The 27,574-nt window shown below is 49.3% G+C and overlaps 1 protein-coding gene across 34 annotated transcripts in view; it reads left to right on the top strand.

Moving 5' to 3' along the window:
• LRRFIP1 (LRR binding FLII interacting protein 1) overlaps positions 1 to 27,574 on the top strand; it is a 150,496-nt gene that overhangs the window by 112,417 nt on the left and 10,505 nt on the right. For 9 of the 34 annotated variants that reach the window (XM_028482920.2, XM_028482916.2, XM_055090739.1 and 6 more), the window contains 9 exons: positions 10,206 to 10,241; positions 10,688 to 10,813; positions 12,347 to 12,418; positions 14,162 to 14,332; positions 17,130 to 17,222; positions 18,178 to 18,270; positions 19,444 to 19,536; positions 20,838 to 20,979; positions 23,206 to 26,234. In XM_028482920.2, the coding sequence (XP_028338721.1) occupies positions 10,206 to 10,241; positions 10,688 to 10,813; positions 12,347 to 12,418; positions 14,162 to 14,332; positions 17,130 to 17,222; positions 18,178 to 18,270; positions 19,444 to 19,536; positions 20,838 to 20,979; positions 23,206 to 24,986 (2,607 nt within the window). In that variant the 3' untranslated portion in view covers positions 24,987 to 26,234. Of the gene's footprint in view, positions 1 to 10,205; positions 10,242 to 10,687; positions 10,814 to 12,346; positions 12,419 to 14,161; positions 14,333 to 17,129; positions 17,223 to 18,177; positions 18,271 to 19,443; positions 19,537 to 20,837; positions 20,980 to 23,205; positions 26,241 to 27,574 lie in introns of those variants that run through there. The other 25 variants (XM_028482906.2, XM_028482913.2, XM_028482921.2 and 22 more) reach the window with 10 other exon arrangements.

Here is a 27,574-nt window from a genome sequence, read left to right on the forward strand (position 1 = left end):
TGGTATGCGGGCCTCCCTCTGCTGTGGCCTCTCCCGTTGCGGAGCACAGGCTCCGGACGCGCAGGCCCAGCGGCCATGGCTCACGGGCCCAGCCGCTCCGCGGCACGTGGGATCTTCCCAGACCGGGGCGCGAACCCGGTTCCCCTGCATCGGCAGGCGGACGCGCAACCACTGCGCCACCAGGGAAGCCCGAAGGGTTCACTTTTAAACATTTTGTTTGGAACGTTACCTGTTATTGGAGCCCAACAGTCTTTTAGGATAAAGTATCGGCCTGCGAGTGCCACAGCATCCCCAGCTCTATTCCATCCCCCACTGTCCCTTTGGTCCTCTGTTCAGTGCCTGTGAAACAATCGACAGAGCTGCTCTCCTGTTGGTTACCCGGCCTGAGATGACCCAAGTTCTGCTTCAGAAAGCAAGAGGTCCTGCTCCCCAGTCTCCATCATTTAAATCTCATTATTGTGTGTTTCTCCCACGGTCTTTGGAATTTTAGACAGTTTCACCGCATCTGATGCTTTGTATGAGGCAACTGTATTGTTCTCTTGACCATAGCGGTTGGCAGGGCACATCTGCCCCGGGGACATTTGGGATGGGGGGCTGACACAGTGACCAGGGAAGGACGTTCAGTGGACGGGCTGGGCTGTGTGCCGAGCGGTGCGCGTGCCAGCCCTGCACCACGGGGGCTGCCACGCCGAGGGCCAGGACCCCTCCTCATAGGCCCTGGGCAGAAGAAGGTGAAGATGGGCAAAGTTGAACCCGGAGCTTGACCGTGGTTTGTAACTCACTTACACAACACCACAGTTAGACGCGTCGATGTCTAAAATTCAGGACGTGTTCCTGGTCATCCGAGAAGAGGCCGTGGGCCTGAGTCGCCCACTTGCACACGTGCACCCATGGGGCTGCTGATTTGTTTTGCAAATTAGATGCAGCCTTTTAAAGCCAGGAGTCTTCACACCAAATGCAGACATCTGCTTCTTCTGGCGACACAAACAAGGGGATGGATCCCTTTGCAGACTGAGCCCGTGTTGCTGAATCGGGGGCCTCAGTCCCCCCACGCCTGCCCTGCTTTCCCTGACTCCAAGGCCAGAGCCATTCGTCACTGGGCTCGCCCTGATGCTTTCCTGCTAGTAGAGAAACGTTCTCTCCGCCATTGACACATCGAGGGTGAGAACACAAAAGATAGATGAGGCAGGCGAGTATTAGAACGGGAGAGCCTGTTTCTCTGTGGAATTGAAAGCTGCCCCCCTCGCCCCCCGGCAACGAGGGGAATAGGAGAAGCAGCTTCCTGACCGCGCTCAGGTGGGGCAGGAAACGTGGGGTGACGGACACCCCGCAAAGTCCACCGCTTACTGCTCCAGCCAGGACCAGTCAAGCTGGGACAGTAAGATATCCAGCTGTTCCATATCATGTACGTTGAGTGTTGAAAACCCGGCGAGTCGCTTCTTCTGCACGTGGCAGACGGGACAGAAGCGCCGCGTTTGTGCGCTGAGGGATCCCTGCCCCGAGGTCAGCGAGGTCAGCGGCCCCCGCCTCCGCCTTCAGGCCCTGGCTTGTGTCTTTCCGCCGCAAGTCATCCGTGTTTTCCCACGATGGACCCGACGTGGAGAGCCGCGCGTCCTCAGGCGTGATGCTGGCTCTCCGGCACTCGCTTTGGGGAACACGAAAGCTCACGGCCGTCAGAAGAAGCTGAGGCCTGACCCCTCCTGGGCTCCCTGCCTGGCGCAGCTCGAGCGAAGCAGGGAGCTGTGAGCCCGCGATGGTCTGGCGTCTTTGGGTTTATTCGGGCATCAGAATGAAGTCACAGCATAGCAACGCAGTCTCGTTCCCCGACGGAGGAGACTGAAACCAGATACGAATTCCTCTGTCGTCTGCTTCCTACATCTGACAACAGTGTACTCCCACAAGATGGGTTTAGTGGACACAAGAGAGGTGAGCGTTCGTCGTGCCTGTGTCCCTGGGGCCTGAGGACGAGAGGTGGGGGTCTCTTGGTAACTGGGGGGCCTGGCAAGACCTCCCCACCGTCCCTTGGTCCCTTGGTCCCTTGAGAGCCCTGGGTTTGCAGGACTCTCAGGGACTTGACTGAGCTGACTTTTCAGTTCATTACACACAGGTCATCGGTTCCGTCTCCTTTCTCCCCTGAGTCAGCTGCTCGTTGACGAAGGTCGACTGACTCAGGTTGGCACGGTTAGTGAGCAGAGGTCAGCATCCGGGCACCTCACACGCGTGTGGGGCGTCAGAGCTGAGGACGCCTCTGGGTGTGGCCCTCAGAAGGCAGAGACACCCGTGCGCCGCGCAGGGCACCTCCACGCAGTTTTGGTGGCTCCCGGCCGCCTGAAGGGTGGGGCGCGGGCAGCATCCCTGGCCTCTGCAGAGAGTCTGGAGGACAGAGCTGAGTGAACCCTCTGCTCTGCTTCCAAACCTCAGTCCTCTTCCACGACATCTGCCCCATTTCTGGTTTCTGAGCCTGGACAGTCACACCACTGGCAAGGGCTGGGAGTTTGCGTTTTGGGCTTGCGAGACGAACGGTGTAAGTGGATGCATTTGGCCTTGATGATTGGAAAGAGGCCAGGAAACTTGTGCTCAGACCTCCCTGGTCCCCCTGCCTGGGAGGGAGGAGCTGCGGGACAGGCGGTGCCCAGGGAGAGGCCCGTGCGCTGAGTGACCCTCCCCGCCTGGCCTCTCAGAAGGACGCAGAGCGGGAAGGGGGCGGGGAGTTCCAAGGCCCAGCTTAAGGGGTCACAGCTCTCATTCCTGGCTGGGGACACCTGGCCAGGCACGTAGACTTCCTCAACCCCGCCTGGAAAGACGAGTAATGATATGCTTGAAAAACAAAAGCAAGAAAAGGTCTGGGTTGATAACCTGCTTCTCCTGGGCGAGCTTCGCAGGGCTGTGAATGTTGTGCACTGTGGCTCGGGGAGAATGATCCCGCCTGCTGATCCGTCAGGAATACGGTTCCAGGGGCTGGTACGGGTGAGGGCAGGGGGCAGGGGCCTCTCCGGGAGGAAGTACGAGCCGGGGCAGGGGCAGCCCTGGGAGGCCCTGGGTGTGGGCTGCAGGCTGGCGCCCCAGGGGCGCGCGAGGGGAGCGCTGTCTAAGAACAGAAGTAACCAGAAAGAGGGAAGTGATAGCTCGCCCCACTTGGAGAAAATAAAGGTACCTCAGCATCCAGAGACGCGAAGTGTGCCCCACCCCCCGGGTCCTCCAGCCTCGTGGGGAGCAGAGAGGGTGCCCGCCCCACCTCAGAAGGGCATAATACACTTTTGGACCTCGTCTCATTTTCCACCTTCTGTAAGTGAGCCCTATTTTCTTCTCCAGAATCTTCCTCTTGAGGAAGTTGGGGTCCGTTCATTCAACCAGTGTTTATCGAATGTCCTAGGCACAGGGCTGCAGTGGTGAAGGAACACACACCTGCTCCCCTCACAGACCCACAGGCTGGAGAGGCAGACCTCAGCAAATGGGCGCAATACAGTTTAGAACTGAGAGCACAGACTCGAGGAAGAAGGCAGGGTGCTTCCAGGGAGCTGGACTCGGGAGTCTGGGTAACCCAGGCCCGGAGAACAGCCCGGCAGAGGGCCTCACCTGGAGGCGCCGACGCAGCTGTGTCATCCAGGCCTCAGAACCCAGTGAACCTGCCGGGTCACGGAAGCACCGGTCAGGGGTGTCCTGCGTGGCGCCCAGGTTCACGTGCCAGTGTGTTTTCAGAGAAGCATTGGTGGTGAACAGGAATCTCGGCCCCATCTGAGTTAGAAAAACAAAAGACTGTAATGACTCACGTTTTGTGTCGTGGGAAGAGGTGGAAGCAGGAACCAGGTGGAAAAACAGGTCTTGAATTATAAATACAAGAGTTCAAGGACCAGTCATTCGGGACGCAGTCAATATTATCGTATTTAAAACCAGAAATTTCCATTCTAATGGTAGCCTCCACTGCTGTTTATATCTGAAGGAAAATTACCCTTAAAGTCGGTGTTTTCTGAGCAGCGTTCAGTACTGTCCGTTGGTTTCTCGAGAGGGACCCCGTGATGACACTGCTTCCGTGATCTCATTTCCCATCTGGGGCTTGGGGCACCACGAGGAAAAGTCCCTTTGTCCCTGGCCCCCTTGCTAGGGTCTTCCCACGCCCACCTACTGTACTCTGTCTCGAGGAAGGTGGGCGAGCCAGGTGGTGATATGGAAAACTTGGAATTTGAAACCTCACCAGACATTACATTTAAGTGAGCCTAAATAGTATGCTCCTTTAGACACGATTTTAGAAGGCTGGAATTAATAAAATATTTAACGTGCTCCGTTAAGCGTTTGTTTCTGAAAGGAAGAGTTGCCATAATTTAAAAGCTCAGAAATTTTTTGGAAGTGACTACCTCCCGTAGATTTTAAAAGATGCCTTTTTATACACCCCACTGTGATTATAAAATACTGGTTTGCATGTTTCAGAAGCCTGTTACTATAAAGTGTTCACACTGCCCTAAAACGTTTAGAATTGCTCGGTAAATGAGGGTAAGAAGGCTAACAGGCTGCAGTACCTGTGGTGCTGCCGCCCTTCCTCGGCTAAGGGGGCGTTGTCCGCGAGGTCCCGCGGCTGGTCCACGGCCCCGTGCTGCTGTGGGCTGCAGCGTGTTGGGGCCCGTGTGGTCCACGGCATGCCCTGGGTCACATCATGCAGCAGAAACGACAGTGTTTAAAAACCCTTCCGTCTATTCTGTTTCTTCGTATATTATTTTCAGAGATAAAGTACTATGCTTTATGTCAAATTAGACTCACCGTCAGGGTTACTTATCTGTTCCTTTGTCAGGAGCAGTGAGGGGTGCCCTGCCTGACCAGGGCTCCCTGGGCCGGTCCCACTCCGCTCGACGCAGGCTGCCATCTAGTGGCGTCCGGTGGGGCTGCAATGGCTCCATGCTGCCGCACGGCTTTTCTCCTCCCTCCCTCCCTTCCTCTTGCCTTGCCTTGCCTTCCTTCTTTCCTTTCCTTCCTTCCTTCTGTTTTTTTGAAATATAGTTGATTTACAATGTTGTGTTAATTTCTGCCGTACAGAAAAGTGATTGTTATCCATATATTCTTTTTCATATTCTTTTCCATTAGGGTTTATCACAGGATATTAAATATAGTTCAGTTCCCTGTGCTCTACAGTAGGACCTTGTTGTTTATCTATTCGATATATAATAGTTTGCATCTGCTAATCCCAAACGCCCAATCCATCCCTCCCCCAACCAAAACTGCACCACTTTCCTTGGGGCTCCGCGTACTTCTTAGGTTGCAGGAAGGCTGGCAAATACACGTGTCCCTTGTCATTCAGAAAACAGACAAACGTCAGTCACCCTGATACGTAAAATACAGATTGGAAACAATAGTCAAGCATAGATTGGCTATAACTCTCATTGAGAGCTTAATTTTTCCCTCCGTGGTCTCTACTTAAAAACGTCCTGAACTTTCACATTCTGAGTTCGTTATCTATTTCAGAACAAAGGCTTTTTTCAAACTACTTTTAAACTTTTTTTAAACTGAAGAGAAAGCTATGGTTTTAGGTTTTTTTCTCCCTTATTTGGTGTTTTGCAAATTACAAAAGCAGCGTTTGTGTTAATGGTGAAACAATGCAGAGCAAAGCTATGCTAAAGGCCCCCAGGAAACCAGTGCTTTGGGGTCTGGTGTATAGTTCTTCTCGTCTTTCTCACAAGAAATACTACAAAAAAGAAAGTGGGGTCCTTCTTTTACGGGCACGGATATCTTTGTAGGTGAACATAGGATTTCTGGAGCTTCATTTCTCTCGGCAATATTTATCTATTGCTGATGAACAGTCAGGAAAGACACTATTTAAACTGCAGAGCAAAACAGCAACAGGTGGGCTTCCCTGGTGGCGCAGAGGTTGAGAGTCCGCCTGCCGATGCAGGGGACGCGGGTTCGCGCCCCGGTCCGGGAGGATCCCACGTGCCGCGGAGCGGCTGGGCCCGTGAGCCGTGGCCGCCGAGCCTGCGCGTCCGGAGCCTGTGCTCCGCAACGGGAGAGGCCACAACAGTGAGAGGCCCGCGTACCGCAAAAAAAAAAACAGCAACAGGCTTCTCACGGTAGCTGGATAGTCTGTTCAACTGAATCTTCCCTTTCCACCAACAGTTAAATTACCCTCTTTATTTTCATCTCATTAATATTTGTTCTGCAGACTAACTTATTCTAGAGAATAAAGGCCTTGTGTCCAGGAGATCTAATGAATGGATTCTGCAGCAGAGCAAGTGCTGGACACTTAGCTTTTCCGTAGTTATTTGAAATTTTCGGGAATATTTGTATTGCCAAGTGGAGAGGAGACCCACACTTGAAATGCTAAAATCATCCTCCTGACTCAGAACATCGGTCCGGGGGCTCCCTGGGGCTCTGCCAGGGAGGATGAGCTAGAACCATCTCAATTGTAGGCCATCTACAGATGTTCCAGAATATCTAGTTAGGCTGGTGTGACCCGCACATCTGAAAAAATATAAATATATAAGTTTACGCGCACTAAACGCACGTGCCAACAAATGGCAGGCAGCGCGCGACATGGCAGTGAGTGAGCTGTCTTCATCTAACAGGCTGTGACTGCCACATCGAGAGTGAAAAAGGGTGCACGTGGCCAAGAGTGTCCGGAAATCTCCTGTCCTTGGAGGCCAGCCGGCTGTGGCCCAGTGGAGAGGAGAGTCCTCTGGGCGGAGGCAGCGCCGGAACCCGAAGCCCCACCCGCCCAGGGGCTTATTTAGCAAGCTGGGAGTGAGGCCAGCGCGGGTCATCCCGCTGGCCTGAGGGCCACAGCTCCTTCATCTCCTCTCCTCAGGACAAGAAGGAGACTGGTTAGCTGAGAGTAGAAAGTTCTTGCTGAAGACCCAGGTGTGAGCTGGGTGCGTGAGACCAGATGCAGTGGATTTGGGAGCCAGAGCCGGGGGCAAAATTGGATCTGTCAAGCAGAAGACCCTTGAGCTTGACTCTCCTGAGCTCAGAGCTGGTTTCAGAAGTTGCCTTCTTTTGAAGTAATCAAGTGTTTTGTACGATTCCATCTGATCCCCTTGGTCGGCTGATTAGCTCTCACACTTTGCTGTGTCATTCTAGCGGTTACTTCAGGCATCCTGCCCTTGGAAAGAAGGTTTGAGGAGCGGGAAGGAGAGAAGGTGGCAGTCAGTGAGCCTTCCTGGTGGGGGACAGGATGGTGAGGATGTGGGCATCCAGCCCAGCACGGGCCCAGGGTGGGCAGAGGACAGGAAGTGCTCGTCTCTACCGGAAATCACCGCCGTTACGGCATCCGGACCTGTGCCTAGCGCCTGCACCCACGTGCCCCGTGCATGACGGCGTGTGGGCAGTTGAGCTGTTCATGAGCCGCTCTGCGGTGGCCTTGGAGCCAGACGCGTTAGGATTTGTCCACCTGCAGTCTGGGTGGTCTGTGGCGTAAGCAGTCCAGGGTGACTGCAGGGTCCCGGCTCACTCATGAGGGTCTCCTGAATCAAAGGTGTGGTCCCACCCGTCACGGGGCATCTTCAGTTGGCTCCCTGGCCATCAAATTTAAGAACCTCTGAGCTACAGGAGGTGGGATTGGAGGCATGATGGGAAAATCCAGAGCGTCTGGAGACAACTTGGTGCAGGATTCTCTCGCCCTCTGGGACCTTTCCCATGGGCTTTCGGAAAGGAGCCCTCGATGTGCCAAAAAAAAAAAAAAGAAGAGAAAGTTGGCCTTTCGTTAGGCCACAACAGTGAGAGGCCCGCGTACCGCAAAAAAAAAAACAGCAACAGGCTTCTCACGGTAGCTGGATAGTCTGTTCAACTGAATCTTCCCTTTCCACCAACAGTTAAATTACCCTCTTTATTTTCATCTCATTAATATTTGTTCTGCAGACTAACTTATTCTAGAGAATAAAGGCCTTGTGTCCAGGAGATCTAATGAATGGATTCTGCAGCAGAGCAAGTGCTGGACACTTAGCTTTTCCGTAGTTATTTGAAATTTTCGGGAATATTTGTATTGCCAAGTGGAGAGGAGACCCACACTTGAAATGCTAAAATCATCCTCCTGACTCAGAACATCGGTCCGGGGGCTCCCTGGGGCTCTGCCAGGGAGGATGAGCTAGAACCATCTCAATTGTAGGCCATCTACAGATGTTCCAGAATATCTAGTTAGGCTGGTGTGACCCGCACATCTGAAAAAATATAAATATATAAGTTTACGCGCACTAAACGCACGTGCCAACAAATGGCAGGCAGCGCGCGACATGGCAGTGAGTGAGCTGTCTTCATCTAACAGGCTGTGACTGCCACATCGAGAGTGAAAAAGGGTGCACGTGGCCAAGAGTGTCCGGAAATCTCCTGTCCTTGGAGGCCAGCCGGCTGTGGCCCAGTGGAGAGGAGAGTCCTCTGGGCGGAGGCAGCGCCGGAACCCGAAGCCCCACCCGCCCAGGGGCTTATTTAGCAAGCTGGGAGTGAGGCCAGCGCGGGTCATCCCGCTGGCCTGAGGGCCACAGCTCCTTCATCTCCTCTCCTCAGGACAAGAAGGAGACTGGTTAGCTGAGAGTAGAAAGTTCTTGCTGAAGACCCAGGTGTGAGCTGGGTGCGTGAGACCAGATGCAGTGGATTTGGGAGCCAGAGCCGGGGGCAAAATTGGATCTGTCAAGCAGAAGACCCTTGAGCTTGACTCTCCTGAGCTCAGAGCTGGTTTCAGAAGTTGCCTTCTTTTGAAGTAATCAAGTGTTTTGTACGATTCCATCTGATCCCCTTGGTCGGCTGATTAGCTCTCACACTTTGCTGTGTCATTCTAGCGGTTACTTCAGGCATCCTGCCCTTGGAAAGAAGGTTTGAGGAGCGGGAAGGAGAGAAGGTGGCAGTCAGTGAGCCTTCCTGGTGGGGGACAGGATGGTGAGGATGTGGGCATCCAGCCCAGCACGGGCCCAGGGTGGGCAGAGGACAGGAAGTGCTCGTCTCTACCGGAAATCACCGCCGTTACGGCATCCGGACCTGTGCCTAGCGCCTGCACCCACGTGCCCCGTGCATGACGGCGTGTGGGCAGTTGAGCTGTTCATGAGCCGCTCTGCGGTGGCCTTGGAGCCAGACGCGTTAGGATTTGTCCACCTGCAGTCTGGGTGGTCTGTGGCGTAAGCAGTCCAGGGTGACTGCAGGGTCCCGGCTCACTCATGAGGGTCTCCTGAATCAAAGGTGTGGTCCCACCCGTCACGGGGCATCTTCAGTTGGCTCCCTGGCCATCAAATTTAAGAACCTCTGAGCTACAGGAGGTGGGATTGGAGGCATGATGGGAAAATCCAGAGCGTCTGGAGACAACTTGGTGCAGGATTCTCTCGCCCTCTGGGACCTTTCCCATGGGCTTTCGGAAAGGAGCCCTCGATGTGCCAAAAAAAAAAAGAAGAAGAGAAAGTTGGCCTTTCGTTGGATGCTAAGCAAAGAAAGAAGTAGCACCAGTGCAGCCTCAGACTGTTGACCCCAACAGACCCTCGCAGGGCAGGGGTCTCCCATAGGGTTGAAGCAGATGTGCTGTCTTGGGGCTCCACAGGCTGCTGGGGGTCCCACAGAGACCCCTGCTTGCAGGAGGGAAAAGAGAGGACTCAGAGACAGTCCAAACAGGAAAGATTTTGAAAAGCCAAAGTCTTGGGGTCGCCCTTTTCACCCAGCAAATTCTCCCGTACCGTCGCCCACCCCCAGCCAGCTCCCCACATCTGGGTGTCTGTCTCAAAATGTTTAGACTAGAATTTTCACATTGACTCAGTTACTCAGGAGCAGTGGAGAAACTGCAGTTGGCCCCACTGCTTTCTGTCGCTTTGGAGACCAAGTTTAGTGATGGTCAAAATTAAAACTCTGTGTGGTTGCATCTTCCAGCCCCCAGAGCCCTGGTCACATTCTCGCGTTCCGATCATAGTAATTGTGGTGGGTGAACGAGGCTGGTGTCTGTCCTGTCCCACGCCGTGTCCTGCACACATGTAGAAACTGGGCAAGTCATCCTGTTCAGATTCAGTTCATTCACAAATCATCTTCCTGTGGAAACTGTGAAAGTTGAAAAACCGCACGGTGAAATTCAACCAGGCTCACTGAGCTGCCCGTGGGCCGCCGCTGTGACACCAGCGTATCCGAGAGTCTCATGGCAAAGGAGTGTTTAAAATCACAAAGGAAGCCGATGCTTTATTTTATTATCATCTTACCCCCGAAATCCAGATTCTCCGTTTAATGCTTCTCAGTATTTAATATTTATCCATTTTCCTCTCCAGGTTGAAGAGAGACCAGAAAAAGACTTCACGGAGAAGGTAAGGGATTTCTGTAGAGCTTTATATTGTGTCATCTATAAACCACGAGGGTCCCGAAATTTATGGATGAAACTAACAAGAAAATATATTGCTTGATCTTTAATAAAGAATTTCACCATGGACTGAACAGGACTAGTGGGTGGCTCGCCAGGCAACACACAAACTTTGGGGTCCCCGGCGGGCGGGGTCACTTCCAGTGTGTGTGTTAAACCTGCAGAACAGTGAAGGAATTCACGATGGGCCCAGCCGTGGAGCTTACAGTTAATCCAGACAAACCCCGAGCATCCGTGAGGCCCCTCGAGATGAACCTCTTTTTGTTGCTCACCATAAACTCGCCGAAGATTTTCCAATTTGGAAACTGAATTCAAGTAAAGGTGCCATCATAGTAGACTGAGAAAGAATTTTGGTTTTGGCTGAAATCCCATCTGCTCTTTGCCACTTTGTAGGGGTCTCGTGGCCTGCCCGGCCTGTCTGCAGCCACACTGGCCTCCCTGGGTGGGACTTCCTCTCGAAGGGGCAGCGGGGACACCTCCACCTCCATTGACACTGAGGCCTCCATTAGGGAAATCAAGGTAAGGCTGTACTTATGCATGACCTAGAGAAACCTCCTGTGAAAATCAGTCTTCAAGTAAAATAGGATTTGATTTGTAAAGTTCCAGCTCGCTCTTCTCCGTCTGGTCTCCCCTCCCTCCCATTAAGCTTGGTGTTCTAGTAACAGTGGGGCCCGGCCCGGTTCTGCTTCCTGCAGGGAGCCGCCCCGGTAGGGCCAGCACACCTGCGCTGGGGCCCCCCAGCTCCCCGGGCGCCCCTGGGCGAGACCCCTCACCACGCTGCCCTGCGATGCTCAGCCACCTCTGTTCACGGAGCCGGGGTGGGCATTCCGCCCCCGGCACTGGAAGGTGCTGGACACAGGCTGCTCGCTGCTCGCGGTGCCACCACCCTGCCCTTCGCACATCCCCGCCCTCTGCCTGCAGCGTGCCCTTCCTTTCCCTTGGTGATGTGCGTCCTATGCCTTCAGTAGACCCCAGCGTGGTATTTTGGTGGTTTTTCCTTCTCCCACTGGTCTGTGGACACCGTTCTCTGTTACCTCCTCAACACTGAGCGTGTGCCGGAGAAATGGGCCTCTGCTCGTTAAAGTAACTAGGGACGTCGCCTCTGAAAAGGAGGCTGTGCCGAGGGCAGGTTGAGTCGCCAGACCTCGTGTCCTCTGGAGAGAGAGCCCCGAGGCCAGGGAGGCTCTTCCGGGTCAGATTTGGCTTCATTTACGGACGGACGAGCTTTCCAGTGATGAAAACTGATGAAAGGGAACCAGTCTCCATTGGTGCGACCCGAACAGATGGACGACGTTTGCCAGGGAGGCCAGAGAAGAGCTTAAGCACCAGGACCGGTGGGACTAGGTCCCCCTGCAGACGCCTTCCAGCTCCTGTGCTTTCTGAGAACAATGTCTTGACTTCTGTTCCTGAAACGTCCCTCCCTGTGTGGTCCCTCGGCCTCCTGCAGCCCTTTGGTCATCCTTTCCCGCCTTGACGTAGAGTTCGCCGCAGCCATAATCTGCGTCTGGTCTTCGGCCGTGAGCGTGGTTCACTCGTCCAGTAAGGATTTGTTGCAGCTCCAGCGCACGCCAGACACCAGCCCCTGGGAATGCGGCGGCGAACAAGACGGGAGAGTAGAGTCCTTGGGCTCCGTAAGGGCAGGGACAGGCTTTGCTGATTTCTGCCTTCAGGATCTTACTGTATGTAGCACGGAGCAGAACCCAAGGAGCTCGAGTGAACTGCTGAATATGCGTAAATTAACCTGTTCCATTTTCAGAGGCTCATTTGCCTGTTTTATAAAATTGTGTAAAAATATATGAAGACACGTACCTTTGATAACGTTGTGTGACAATATCACATGAGATACACCTAGATTTTCGTCTTTGTAGTGTTGAAATTCATCTTGTTTTCCTTTTAACACTTAAAAAAGTTAAAAGAAGATTGCTGCTCCAACTACTCAAACAAGGAAACCGCCCAGAAGTAGAAAAGAATCAGAGAATCGCCTCTCCTTCTCTGTGGTCTCTGTCCGTTTTTCCCTTTGACATCATTTGCCTTTTTTGCCATTTCCCCCAGGAACTCAATGAGTTAAAGGACCAGATTCAGGATGTAGAAGGCAAATACATGCAGGGATTGAAAGAGATGAAGGTACCAGCTTACGGAAGTGTGGACTTACGACATTAACCCAGCTTAACTTTAAAAAATCCTGCAGAAGACATTCAGACTGCATGCTTGCTCTAAAGAGGCTCCAGACTGTAGACCTCAAAGTGGCAGGAATGCTAGTAGCATGGGTGTGTGTGCTCATGGTTTCCCCAAAGGCAGCTCTGAAACCAAGACTTGAAAATCGTAACTCCTCATTAGCAGATGTTACTAACATGTTTCCTGGTGCATGTCTTGTACTCACCTCCCCACCACACCTGGCTTAAAAAGTTTCTCATTTCCCACAGAAGCATACCCTACACTTCAAGAAGGGCTTTTGGTTTTCTTCACTTTCTGCAGTCCTTACATACAGGGAGTGCTTCGACTTAATCTGCTTCTCAAAACACCTGATGTCTCCCGATAAGGAAGTTCTGTTGCTGTGCTTCTGAAACACACAAATTATTTGCATACTGTGCCATTTTACTAACCGAAGCAGTGTCTGAACGTGTATCTTCTTGGATTTGAGTAAATACACGGTACATGTAGAAAGTGGAATTACTGCATTGTGCGGACCAGGAAATTGAGTTGCCGGGCTCCCTGGAAGTGAGGTGGGGCGTCAGGGACTTTATTCTCTGGCTTCACAGGGCAGCCCGGGCAGCTCATGCGTCTAGCAAGAGGTGGTAAATCTGTTCCTTCCTTTTCAGCTCCTGAGAAAGTACCCCCAAACCAGTCTGAGTTCAGTATCCCAGGGGTGCCAATCTCATGACTAATTAATCAGTTTCCTATTTGTCACCGCTCTCTAAAAAGGGGGGAAAATTAAGATTCTGGCTTTCAACTCCTGCTGGAGTTGGAAAGAGAGCCATGGAAGCAGCGCAGGAATCGCTGGTCCCACCTGAAATCCTTGCCCTGGTTTGCGAGTGCCTGCGAGAGCAGCGCTGGTCTCCGCAGAGCCTCACGGTATCACCTGACACACGCCTGACCCGCCAGTGCCCGCCTTTCTGTAGCTCAGGGTCCTTTGCACCTGGGATGCTGCTCTCTGTTCTCCCAGAGTCGCCTCCCGCCGGTCTCTGCTTCGGGATACACGCGCTGCTGTACTCTGTTGCCTGCCCTGCCGGTGTGTGAGCCCCCGGTTTGAGGGGGGCATGTTTACTTTGCAGGCCTCTTTCCCTGGTTGTCTTTTCAAAGGAACGAGCTTTGTCTTTCCAGGACCTACCCAGTGAGGCCTGTGTACCTTGTTGAGTTTTCCTGTGGGTTGAACACGTGAACTTCCACCTAAGCCTTACCTGGTTCATAAGCCCCAGCGGGGACAGTGCGCCGCTGGGGGCAGGTGTTCTACTCCCCCTCCCCAGCACTGGCTCCGTCCCAGGTTCTGGTCACGTGTCTTGAGTGGGTACTTCAGACACCTGTACAACGGGCTACAGAATCAGATTCCCGCAGCCAGGGCTCTGCTGCCTCTGTGACCAGAGCCCCTTCCACCCAGCGTCCCCCTTGTCCTAATGACTGTAAAGTATCTTCATCCCTAGACACAGTTCGTAACTAATTTCCTGAGCCGTGAGAATTGGAGCAAATTGAAAAGGGGGACTCTGGGGACACTTCAAATTGCCATGTGTTTCTTCTTCTGCTTCATCTGCTCTAAGAAATAAAGTCTAAGTTTAGGGCTGCGTTTTTGGAGGTTTTGTTAAAAATACTGAACTAATCTGTGTTTTTTGTTTCCTTACCACAATTTCAAAAACATTGACCTATTTTCTGCAGGACTCACTAGCAGAAGTTGAAGAAAAATATAAGAAGGCCATGGTTTCCAATGCTCAGCTAGACAATGAGAAGACAAACTTTATGTACCAGGTCGATACGCTAAAGGACATGATGCTGGAGCTTGAAGAGCAGCTGGCTGAGTCCAGGCGGCAGTATGAGGAGAAAAGCAAAGTATGTGCTAGTGCGAGAAAGAAGGGTGGCGTGTATATATATGTAAACGCTATATGTAAGGACGGGAGACTATATAGATATATAAATGGTGTATGTAAGGATGGTAGAATATATATATAAATGGTATATGTAAGAATGGGAGAATATACGTGTAAATGGTATATGTAAGAGTGGGAGACTATATGTATACACAGGCATATGTATATAAATGGTATATGTAATTATAGTAGACTATATATATAAATGATATATGTAAGGATGGGAGGATATACATATGGTATATGTAAGAATGGTAGAATATGTGTGTGTGTGTGTGTATGTATATATATTTGGTATATGGTATATACATGTTATACATGTGTATGTATATATTTGTGTGTGTGTGGTTTTTTTAAAAACAATAGTTCTCCACTTGCCCTGGAAGCCCAAACATCTAAGAATAAGAGTACCATGCTCTTTGCTGAGGGACTTGCAGTATTGGTATGCACAATTTCAATATGTAAACTAGAGACAATTTTCTAGGAGGACATTGGTGTGTTTTGCATGTAAGGTAAAATCATAACCATGAGGAAAACCTGCCTACGAAAGACCCAGAATGCTTGGACAAAGCACAGTTAGATGCTTCAAGATTTTCCTGTTAATATACATTTCTTCATTCTTATTTTGTTATCTCAACACCAGAGAGAAATAGTTGCAACTATCAAGAATTTTAAGAAAATTATATTCGTTTGTTTTCTGCTGATTGGGAAAAGACATGGTTACTCCACTTGGGAATTAAAAACCTTCATTAACCTCAGAAAAGGGTAGAATCTTATTTGGGCTTTCATTAAGAACCACTGGAATTAATATGTTAACTTATGTTATCAACAAAAAGCATGAGCGTATGTTGAAATTAATGACAGTAGGCTGGTTTGGTGAAGGCTGGGCTTAGCTGTTCTTTGTGAGACAGCAAGGAATACTTGTTTTTCATATTTTAAGGAATTAGTTGGTTTGTCAAATCCTAGAATATTATCCAATTTTTCAGAGTTGCTGAGACACATAGAAAATTCAATTTGTGAGTGTCATTATCTTTTTTTTTTTCCTAACTAGCTATATCCTCTAAATCCCAAGGGTTAAAGCCAAATACCATAACAACTCGAGGGCCTCCTTCTTTCACTGCTGTAGTTGAGTTAGAAGCTAAAGAAGAATTTCATCCATGAAGTTCCTGATAACTGAACTCTGAAACAAAGGAGAAACTTTTCATGAGACCTGATGTCATGAAAGCTTTCTTTGAAACTAATTCATAATTTAGGAGCAGAGAGCATATTCTGAACCCACTTGGGTGGAACAGCACTGTAATGCATTCGAAATACTCCTAGAATGCCCTCATTTAGGCATCAGGAGGTAGACCCAGAAGCCCCAAATCTAATTCCAGAGAAATGGGGTGACCCTGGAACGTTGACCCAAGGTGGGGACCATGGGCGAAGCAAAGCCCGACAGACACGTCTTTGTCACAGCTAGGAGGGGCCAGTCACCCCCAGACTTCAGAAAGTGGTGAGCACATGATGCCAGGGTGAGCGAAGGTCAAATCCCTTCTAAAATAACCGGTAACAAATCGAGGGAAGGTGTTCCCTGCTGTTCCCTACACTGTTGGCAGCTAGGCGGGCACCACACCATACTTAGGGACTGTGCTGCTGTGCCGAGCTGAGTGGGAGACCAGAAGAGCGGGCTGCCCGGTTGCAGGGGTGAGTTTCACGCAGGGAAGGGTTGGACTGGGGGAGCGGCTCTGTGCTGACAAGGGCTTTGCTTCCCCCGCCTGTTTCTGTTTTGTCTCTGAGATGCAGAGCTGGCCGCCTGCTGTTAGTGAGATGAGCTTGCCAAGGTAGACCATCCGTTTTTGTCCCAAAGGGTATTCATCGGCATGTTTCAAATCAGGGATGATTTTATTACCGCTCTTTTGCAAAGCTGCCTCCTCCAGGCCCTCAGCAGACAGCCTGGGGGGCCTTCCCAGGGCACGGCTTACCTGTAAAGAAATCAGGTCATACTGTCAGCTGTGTCAACTCCTCAGGTTAATTTTTTTTTTGAATTTTTGAATTTTATTTTATTTATTTTTTTATACAGCAGGTTCTTATTAGTCGTCCATTTTATACATATTAGGGTATCCATGTCAATCCCAATCTCCCAATTCATCCCACACCACCCCCCCCCCGCCCCTTTCCCCCCTTGGTGTCCATATGTTTGTCCTCAGGTTAATTTTACAGTAGATCGTAGGGGGGTCTTCTAGAAAATCCAGAGAAACTGGTTCGTGTTGTTAAAAAGGCCTTGAGGGCTTCCCTGGTGGCGCAGTGGTTAAGAATCTGCCTGCCAATGCAGGGGACATGGGTTCGAGCCCTGGGCTGGGGAGATCCCACATGCCGCGGAGCTACTAAGCCCGTGCGCCACAACTACTGAGCCTGCGCTCTAGAGCCCGCGAGCCACAACTACTGATCCCGCGTGCCACAGCTACTGAGCCTGCGCACCTAGAGCCCGTGCTCTGAAACAAGGGAAGCCACCGCAATGAGAAGCCCGCGCACCGCAACGAAGAGTAGCCCCCTGCTCGCCACGGCTAGAGAAGGCCCGCGCGCAGCAACGAAGACCCAGCACGGCCAAAAATAAAAACAAAAAAAATAAATAAATTTATTTTTAAAAAAGGCCTTGAAAACTGTGATGACGTGGTAACAGGTCATTTGTTCCAGGTAAAGGTAAATCATAAGAACGTGAACTAGAGTGACAGAAAAATGTGATTCCACTGGAATTTGAATGCACTTCTCCTTTACAGGAATTTGAAAGGGAAAAGCATGCCCACAGTGTCCTCCAGTTTCAGTTTGCTGAGGTGAAAGAGGCCCTGAAGCAAAGAGAAGAAATGCTTGAGGTGAGTAGTTTTTCCTGTTTTTCTTTTCTGTTCTTTTTTTTTTCTTTGTGTGTGACTTAGGAGCATCTTGTTGGGTCATTACTAAAGCTACCAGTCTTCTCGAAAATTGAGTTTAGGCGAATTCTCTATGCCTCGCTTGAGGAGACAGTCCCTTTTATCAGAGAAGATTCTCATTCTTTGGTGGTTTTGTGTTTGTTTGAGGAGGTGTGGCAGACCGAATAACGTCCCCCTAAGACGTCCACGTCCTAATCCCTGGAACTGTGACTATGTCACCTTCCTCAGACAAAGGGACTTTGCAGATGTGATTAAGTTAAGGACCTTGTGATGGGAGATTATCCTGTATCATCTGCATGGACCCAGAGTGATCCAAAGGGTCCTTGCAAGAAGGAGGCAGGAAAGTCAAAGGCAGAATAGGAGATGTGACCACGGGGGCAGAGGTCAGAGCCACGTGAGGAAGGGGCCACAAACCAAGGACTGTGGGCACATCTAGGAACTAAAGAAAGGGGGAAATCGATTCTCCCCTGCCCCGAGCCTCCGGAAAAGAGCCCAGGCCTGCCCATGCTTTGGGGACACCGTAAGACTCATTTTGAACTTCTGAGCGCCAGAACTGTAAGAAAATAAGTGTGTGTTGTTCTAAGCCACTGAATTTGTGGTAATTTGTTACAGCGACAAAAAGAAACTAATACAGGCTTGATTTTTTACTTTTTTAATTTGGTTAGAACTCTAGTGCCTGTTCGTGAGAATTTCACTCCGGCTGGTTATCTTCCTACACTTGGAGCTGGGGGAAAGGACAAGGATAAAGTCCCAGCATCCTGAGAACGAACTCGGGATCAGTGAGAAAAAATGGTGCTGGGACCTCCAAGGGCGCTTGCTGGCTCAGGGGTTGTCTACACTGCAGAGTTTCTTCCTGTTTAACCCTGTATCTGCTTTCTTTCTATCTGTTCCTATTCTTCAGGAAATCCGACAGCTACAGCAGAAACAGGCGAGTTATATCAGGGAGATTTCTGATCTTCAGGAAACAATAGAATGGAAAGACAAAAAGATAGGGGTAGGATTCTCAAGTCTTTGAAATCTGTTCAAGTGGGCAGTCTGCTTAGCAAATTGAGTGCTTTCAGAATCTTTGGTTTGCAAAAAGGCTTGTATGGGTTTGCATGTGACCCCCGTGGGACACAAAACGAATGAAAGAGAGACTACACGAACCTACCCAAATTGACATTAACTCCAAATTGGAAGTGGACTTCCAATGTGGAGATTCTCCTTTGGTCAGCATTCCCGGGCTCCCTGCCTGCCTGTGAGCAGCCAGCGGCACAGAGATCGGAGGAGTGAGGAAGGCACGCTGGGCGGGTTCACGCGTGGAGGCCGAGACCTCTCGGAATCCCCTGTCCCGTGTTGCCTGGGCTTTTTCTCCAAGGGCTTTGAGGAAGCTGCGAGGTGGCAGGTGCTGTGCCTCACGCATCCCCACCTTGAGCCTGCCCGGGGAGGTGCCAGCCCCTCTCCCTCCACAGGGAAAGAAGAGGCGGCCCATCTGCATTTAGGACTGACGAGTAGGGAGAAAGAACACGCTTAATAAAGTGGCGGCTGTGCTCCGCGATGCCAGATGGCTTCCAAAACACGGCGAGTCACTGCACACGGCTCTCATAACAACCTCTAGACGTTGAAGCAAACGTCGGCGCCTTTACGTCGTGAAGCTGCACCTCGCCTTCACTTTGATACGCTCACCGACGCTTACTTAAGATTTTGTGTGCATGTCTGTGTGTGCGTTGTGTTTGCTTCAGGACCACTTTATGTCTATCTGTGACAACAAACACCGAGAATCAACGTGCAGAAATAGTCTAGGTTACTCAAATAGTTGTCACTGGGGGTTTGTAAACGTTTCTTCTTTTCCTTTATTTATCCCTCATTTCAATGGGCGCATGGCTCCTGTTCCTTCTCGAACTATGCCATGAAACCGCAGACTAAGCCAGGAGAGGGTGTAAAGAAAGAGAGCATCCTTCAGAACGTTCATGTCTTGCAGGCAGCATGCACAGCGACATGTCTTGGCTGGCGTAAACTAAGTGCAGAGCTTAACATTGCATTGTGTTTATGTCTTTAAGCATAGTCTGTCGAATGCCCTGCCGATGTTAGCCTTGTACATAGTAGAAGCCTCCTTCCTAGTCCTGCTTCTGAAGTCGTCTGCTCACCTGTGCGAATCTTCTCTCTCTTTGCTCTGCTACACACTCAGGCATTAGAGAGGCAGAAAGAGTTCTTTGATTCCGTAAGGAGTGAACGAGACGATCTTAGAGAAGAAGTAGTCGTGCTGAAAGAGGAATTAAAGGTATGAAGCCAAAGTACAGTTTTAAAAAAATCCAGGCGACAACAGCAAATTCCGGGATTCTCAGGGATGAATGTGTGTGGATAGTGGTGTTCGTTAATTGTATGTCGTTTTATTTTAGTTCTGTTAATAAAACCAAATCGTGGGTTAACTGACCCCAAAGAGACATGTGGAGTCGTGTAGATCCTGTGAGGTGTGCCTGTTGTCTTTAGATGTTTATAGGCGTATCTGATCTTGAAAGCAACTCTGATTTCCAAGAATTTTTTTGATAGGCTGTCTAAATTTTTTCTCAAACTCGCCAGTAAATTCTCCAGGACATGACTCCAAGGTAGAGAATGTATTTCTCTCTTATATTAAAGTCTCGAACATCAGGACCTCTGCAGCTGAACCGCGGTGTGGCTGACGCTAGTTAGTCCTGGAGATCCCCGTGGATGGTAGGAAAGTTCTGTCCGGGCCACGTCAAGGGGTCTTCAGCTGCTGGCTGGAAACCGAGTAAAATAAACCAACGGGCAGCAGCGGGGGTCAGAGCTCTGGGTGGACCCATGGCACCGTAGAAGGTGGTGTCGAGTCTAGGGGGTATGGCCATGGGCTGGCGCGTGCATCGCCAGTGGAAACATCCATGTCAGCTACTTACAGTGAAGGGTCACGGCCAGAGCAGTAAGCAGCAGGGAACAGGCTTAGAGCTCAGATTGACAGTGCTACTCCTCGCCAGGTTGTGGGTACAGGGTTGGGAGTTCCTCCAAGCAGAAGAGAAAGAGCAGTGGGCGGCAGGAGGGGGTAAGGGAGGGGGTGATCCCGGGTGAGGGGGGCATCCTGGCATCGTGAAGCGTCGCTGGGTTTAAAGTGTTCTGCTGTGCAGTGAGCACGAATTGTATTTCTTTTGAATATAACAAACCTTCCAGCCAAGTTTCATCATCCCTTTCAGAACACGTACATATTTCTTTATCTCTGTCCTTTTAAAGAGCACGGCCGGGGTTTTAGAGGTAAAGACCTCTGAATGTGCTTGATGTTCCGCTTTCTGGCAGCCTACGGTGAAAAAGGATGCCCGAGGAAAGTGTTTTGTCACCAGCACGTTAAGACGTGGATGGGAACATGTAAGGAAGAAGGACCCTTGGAGGAAGACATCCCAGATTAGTGTGTGTTGATAGAACATTTACAGGGGTGGAGCCTAGCACTCCTCTGTCTCTGTAGAGTTTTCCTCTGCTTAGGGAAAAATAGGGGTTTTTTTCACTTATTATTTATAAAATAAAGTTTAACCTAATATCACCTAGTGAGTATTACAATGAGCCTGTTTTTATTCCCAGAAACATGGAATAATCCTAAATTCAGAAATAGCTACCAATGGAGAGACTTCAGACCCGCTAAATAATGTTGGCTACCAAGGTTCTACAAAGATGACACAGGAAGAGTTAAACGCCCTCAAGGCAACAGGGGATGGGACGCTAGGTAAGTACTTGTTTTCCTTTGATCCTTGTGTCTTCCAGTCAGCGCTGGTTCACCTTCCATGCCTTGGTAGAGTTGACGTAATCATCACTGATCGATTAACAATCACCCAGCATGCCCTTCGTTCTGTCACTTCATGGGAACTTCCTTGTCAAACGATGCCATCACCCACGTGTGTTGTCTGGCATGTACCTCTGTTCAGCGCTCACCACCGACGGCTTAAGAATACGTTTCTTTTGCTTCTCAAAGCTGCCAGTGAGACTGTGACTGCAAGGAAAATAATCTCAAAATTCAGTGACCGTGTTGACGGTTCCGTTGTATTTGGTTTTCTTCAGTTATGTGCCAGACACGGCATTGTGACTTACTCTGTTACAGAATTGTCAAAAGATCAGAATAGCAGAGCCGTGAAGTAAGTTAGTTGACTGTATTTGCAAGCCAATGCTGCAAATCCTGTGCACCATTAAGCGTTTTGAGAGTCCAGAGTGCCTGTGGACAAGTAGCCCTGGGTGTAGGCGAGACGGACAGGGAGCCCTGCGTGGTCATTGCGGAGGGCTTTCCTTACCAACAAGAGTCTGAAAACGTCCGCCCCTTTGTCAGAGGTGATGTTCCTTTGTATGTCCCATTTTTGCTTCTGAAAGAATGTAAAGTGGGAAACCCAATATATTGTAGGAATATCTTACACAGTTTTCAAAGATCTGAGAAGATTCACCAGTTAATATTTGTCGTAATATACTTGGCTTTGGGATAAACCTTCTGCATGTGGTGGGCCGCCTGAAGTTGTAGCCAGCAAACAAGGCCTCGCTCGCAACCATTTCCAGCTTTTCACAGTGAGGCTGGGATAAGGTCGGGGACCATGGCTGTGGTTTCCGTTTGGAAGGTTCTTCACGGACGTGAAGAAACCTGTAGGCCCCCGCTTCCCGGGACTGGCTTTCCGGGAAGGTGCCTCATTACCTTGATCGCTGTTCAAGAAACACAGCTCTTTTCGTTGTGTCAGAGTCACTGAGGGAAGATAAATTGATGAATGTCCATCCTACCTTTATGTTCCCGACCTGAGCAGCTAGAATTTATCATGCTGCTCTTGTTCAAATATACGTTCTATAAATCCTTGATAACTGTTGTGTAATGAACACTTAAAGAACTAGAAACGTCGGTTTTGTAAGTGGTCTCCATGTATTTTTTGATCACATAACCCTGTAAAGAATTGCAGGAACTTCCCAAGATACCCGTTTATTTTTTATTTATATTTGTGTAATATTGAGTTAATATAAAATGTACATTATAAAACGTATGCAATACTAGAGATATTTAAGGGGTGAGGCAAAGCTGAGTGGGAACGGAATCCTGCCGGGCTCTCCATCTTCCCTGGAGACTGCTGGTCGTAAATTACCGACCGAGCTTTGACTTTCAGCATCGTGGTGGTAGCTCATATGCCGCGATGCTGTTTGTGTGGAGAATCCAAACTGTAACTGTTCATTCCAAAGCAGCAACAGGTTCTTTCATTCATAATTCTTTGATCGCTGATTGATTTACATCTAATTAAGCGGTCTCTTGATCTGAGGCATTCCCCTCCTGCTGTAACCGGCCGCCTTCCCTCCAGGAAAGGAGCCAGGTGTTGAGGGCACCGGCTGCTTCCCCGGGAAGACAGTGATGAGGGGGTGGAGGGTGGAGTTCTTTTTACCTCCATGATCTATTTCAGAAGTGGCTTCCCTTGAGACTGGCCTTGAGGCTGAGTTTCTTAAGGTGAACTGAATGTTTCCTTTCAAAATTATTTGAAAGCTGCTCTTAGAGCTGCGTGATATTCGGTGCAGTTTGACAGCTGGAGAGGTAGGAGTGGTCCCCGCGTGCCTCCAGAAATGAGAATGGGGACCACGAACCTTCAGTCCTCCTGAAGCCCCTCATCTTGGAGAGTTTGGCTGCCTGATCCAGAGCTCTTTCTTATTTGTTAGGACTTAACTTCACCTTTGAAAGTCAGTTCACCCCAGGTGGCACCAGCGGCCACTCTTGCCTTTGACACGGTGGCAGTGGCCTCCGCTGAGCCAACCTTTGCTAACGCGATGGCTGCTTTGCCGCACGGAACTGGCAAAGGCTTCTGTCCGCGTGCTTCTCTGATGGCTCTCTCTCCTTCGGAGCGGGGTTGGCTGGGAAAGAGAACATGTGTTTACATTGTACTGTATGTTGTGTGGTCAACCGCATCATGGGGTCCCTTCAATTCTCTCAATGGTCTTTTAGGAAGAGCCAATGAAGTGGAGGTGAAAAATGAAATGGTGGAGGATGAGGGGAAAAGCGAAATCTTGCAGAACTCTGAGCAAAGACAGCACAAAGACGACCCAGGAAAGGGCTGTGTGGACACAGAGGTGCTACATCCCGGTGACAGTGCCGAGGGCCAGGAAACCTCTGAAGACACCGCCCCCTCCCCAGGAAAGGGCTGTGTGGACACAGAGGTGCTACATCCCGGTGACAATGCCGAGGGCCAGGAAACCTCTGAAGGCACCGCCCCCTCCCCAGGAACGTTAGTAAATTCCGAGAACGAGGTTCAAAGCCAAATTCTGGAGAACACTTCCTTCTTTGAAAACACACAGCAGGTTGAGTCAAGTGAGGTCGTAAACAGTGAACTAGATGGTGAAATCCCAGGTCCTAGGATTGGGCAGGGCAGCAGTAATGCCTTGGATATCAAAAACCAAAGTAAAGAATCTGCAGAAGAGTGGGAAAAAGAAAAACGGGAAGATTTTGAAACCAGCTTGGAAGGGATGAGCATAGAACCACGTCAGGAATCCGCTCCTTTGCAAACATCTGAAGTTGGAAGGGAGAGCAGTGCAGACACTGGGAAGCGGAGTGGGAACCCCACAGAGGCTGGGCCACAGGCAGGGCTCACTGGGTTGGGGGAGCAGCCGGGCACAGTAGCCTCGAGTCCTCCAAGGGGCATCGATGACACAGTGAGTCACCGTGAAAAACGTGAGCTAGATGCTCCAGAAGGCTTGGACCCAAGCTCAGGGCATGATTTGGAGAAAGAACTCACCAACCAGGAAGTAGCTGAGCCCAAGGAGGTCCCAGTTCAGAGCACAGAGGGAGGTGGGGAGAGCGATGAAGAGGAGGGTAAAGGAAGAAAATCAAGGGATGAGAAGCCAATCAAGCTGGAAGTCCAAGCCATTCCTTGTTCTCCAGAAGCCAGAAGCAGTCCTCAGGAGGTGACAGGTCCAAGTACGGTAGATGCTGAAAGTGAACCCCTAGATGCGAAAGAGCCCGATGAAGAAAAGAATGACCAACAGGGAGAGGCACTGGATTCGTCGCACAAGAAAACGAAGAACAAGAAGAAGAAAAACAAGAAGAAAAGATCACCAGCACCTGTAGAAACCAAAGACGTTCAGAAAGAGTTAACATTTCAAAGCCCAGATTTAAGTGAAGTGAAAGAAGAGCAGGTAAAATTTACTGACAAAAAACCGGTTGTAGAAGCACAAAATGAGGTCACTGAGAACCCAAAAGAGAACCCTGCGGTAGGCAGCAGTAAAAATGCCGATGGTCCAGAAAATCCTAGAATTGAGTTGGACGGAGGACTTAACCGAGACGATTTTGGTGTAAACACTAAGACAAGGAAAGCAGTAGCTGATGGAGGCACGTTGGATTTTGAAGATACTACAGTTCAGTCATCAGGCGCCAGTGCCAGTAATAAAGAATTAGAGGAAGGTGCTATGAAAGATGGCGCTGAAGAAGATGGCACCGCTCCCAGCCGTCCTCCAGGTCCAGACGACGAGGAAGTGCCGGGCAGCGCCCCGCTCCAAGATGAAGATCCCGCAAAGAACCTTAACGATGGCTGTCAAGCAGAAGGCACAGAAGAGCATGTGACATCAGAAAATCTAGGTCAGACAGTCAGGAAGGCTTCAGATAGCATTAGTCTAGAAAACGAGGACGTGGGACCAGCAGGCGAGGTGGGGGACTGTAATTCAGAAGGCAAGGAAGAGACGACCGGTGAACACGGGAAGGGCAGAAACAAAGAGGACTGTACCTTGTCGTAGGTTGAGGCGGGGTCTTAGGGAGGGGCCAGGACTGCACAGCAAGTCCAGCTGTGAGAGACTCCACCGGTGAGACTCAGGAAATGTTCTAGATTGGTATAGATGCACCGAATGACAGTCCACCACCAAGTTATCTAATCCTTGAAGCTATAGACTGTTACCTGTAGATTTCTATTTCATCACTGAGGTTATCACCCAGATGAGAGGGACACTTCTGTTATTGGAGTTAGTTCTAAATGGAGAGCATTCCAAGAGCATCAAACAATAATGTACACTGTGTGATTTCTGCTTAAAATCAGCATCAAAATATTTAGCTTTTGCCTTAAGCTGATATGAATGCGCATATTCTTGACCAAATGTATCAACATCTAATTGAGGTGACTAAATAGTATCCTGAGATTTCCACATTATATCTCATTTAAATATATGTGCTTTCTTACTTGATCTTGATATGTATAATATAACCTGTATGGTATTTTATTTTAAAAGTACAAAAACGGCCAAACAGCACATAGGTCACTGAGTGATGAGATTTGCATGTTAGGACAATAATTAATCATGTTAGGGATAGCAAATAAACACCTTACAGCACTAGGGATAGCTTACTTGCCTTTACCTCATAGAAGGATTTTATCTCCGACCAATACTTTTGGATCTCATTCTTGAGGATACCTGAATTTATTTTGTAGGAGATTTTGACTTCATGACAATTATGTACCAAAGTCATTTTATACAAAGACTTCTTTTTTTTTTTTTTTAATTTTTTTCTGGAAGAGATACATGTTGTAATTGCATTTCCTACTGCAGTATTTGGGCAGGGAGAATCATTTCTAAAATTTATTTTTTTAACCTTAAAATTACTTCTCTTTGTATTTGTCTAATCGTTATTCAGTAGAGCAAGACAAAAGGATGCTATTCTTGTGCAAACTTCTTGTGTGATTAGGCTCTAACAGGATATTTTAGATAGTCGAATCCCTTGGTATTCTGGTATAAATATTTTCATTTGTTGTTTTTCAATGTGTTCTTACCGGAAGTTTCTTGTTTTGATCTTCCTGAGCAAGATATATACTTTCTGTATAAAGAAACATTTTAAAAATAATTGTAAAGTTAAATAAAAAACCATTATAAAATATTAAAATTACAGGGGAATGTAAGTTTGAATGCTGTTGACACTTTATGAGATCATATGACTTCATATTATTGTTACAAGATATAATTGAGTGCAAAAATGACCAATACCTCAACAAGATTTGAAATAAAAACATTTTATAATTTTACAAGCGTGTGATCACTCTTGTGCTCCTTGAATTCTGACTACATGTGGCTACGTGATATCATCTTTAATCGACTTTTATCTACTTCTGGGTTGCTAATTCCCAGTTGGGGTTCTGTGGAGGACTCCTGCGTAATATCCATTGTCAGTAGTGAATAGCTTCTCTCGCAGCATCTAGACTGGGACTAGTGTGGGACCATCCTTGAGTAAGATCTCCCCTCATAGACTCTCCTGTGGTCTGTGGTTCTGATGAGGAGCCCAGTTGAGAAGGGTCGCCATCTTGTTGCTTTACTTACAGGTGCCAATACTTAGAATGTTGTGAAGAGGATGATGAGAAATTCAAATAAACATTGACTATTTCTGCATAGGTGTCCTGAAGCAGAGGATAATGGGACTGATCGGTTCTCTCCACTGTGCCATATAAATAGAAAACTATGGGGCTTGCTAGAGAATCAAGTCCCAGGGCTGCAAAGGACTTGAAAGTTGGTATCTCTAACTTTAGCAAAGCTGCGTTCATACCGGAAATGCACACTGGGCAACAGCCCTCCTTCCTACTTTTAAAGGCCTCTGGGAAAGTGATTCAGCAGCCAAACTCACTCAGTGGTGAGATCGTCCAACCATTTTAAGTTCTTTCCTTTCTTTCCCATGTTATTCAACAGCACGTTTAAGGGCACTATTATAGGCTTCCCATCCCTCCAGCCAGCCAGCCAGCAGTCTCAAGTGTTCATCCCTCATTTAATCAATAAACCTGTAGATTCACTTCCTATATGGAAGGTGCTCTGCCCATGAACAAGCACATAGGACCCAACCTCTAGTGGAAGCAGCAGAGAAATGGAAAGTCAGCAAAAAAGAAGATAAGGATTCTGAAGAGCCAAACCATCCCTGATAATCTAAGAGCCTTCATTATGAACATCAATTACTCTGCTCCGAGGGCGAGATGATATTACAGCCCCACACAGTAATTAATGCGCGCGTGAAGGCCCCTGAATTATCAAGAATGGTTACCTTCGGTATAGTCAGTGTAGGAAGGCGCGGAAGTATATAAGGCAATTTGGAAAGATCGCGGTGTCGAACAGTTCAGACTCAGGAAAGAATCAAAAGGTGACCTGTCAGCCACAACCCCAGAGGAACCTGGACCACTGAGGTTTCACTATAATGCAGAACAGAGAAAAGCATCGATCACTGATACTTTACTTTTTTTTTTTTTGCGGTACGCGGGCCTCCCTCTGCTGTGGCCTCTCCCGTTGCGGAGCACAGGCTCCGGACGCGCAGGCTCGGCGGCCATGGCTCACGGGCCCAGCCGCTCCGCGGCACGTGG

The sequence above is a fragment of the Physeter macrocephalus genome, chromosome 2 (assembly GCF_002837175.3).
Source record: "Physeter macrocephalus isolate SW-GA chromosome 2, ASM283717v5, whole genome shotgun sequence".
NCBI lineage: Eukaryota > Metazoa > Chordata > Mammalia > Artiodactyla > Physeteridae > Physeter > Physeter macrocephalus.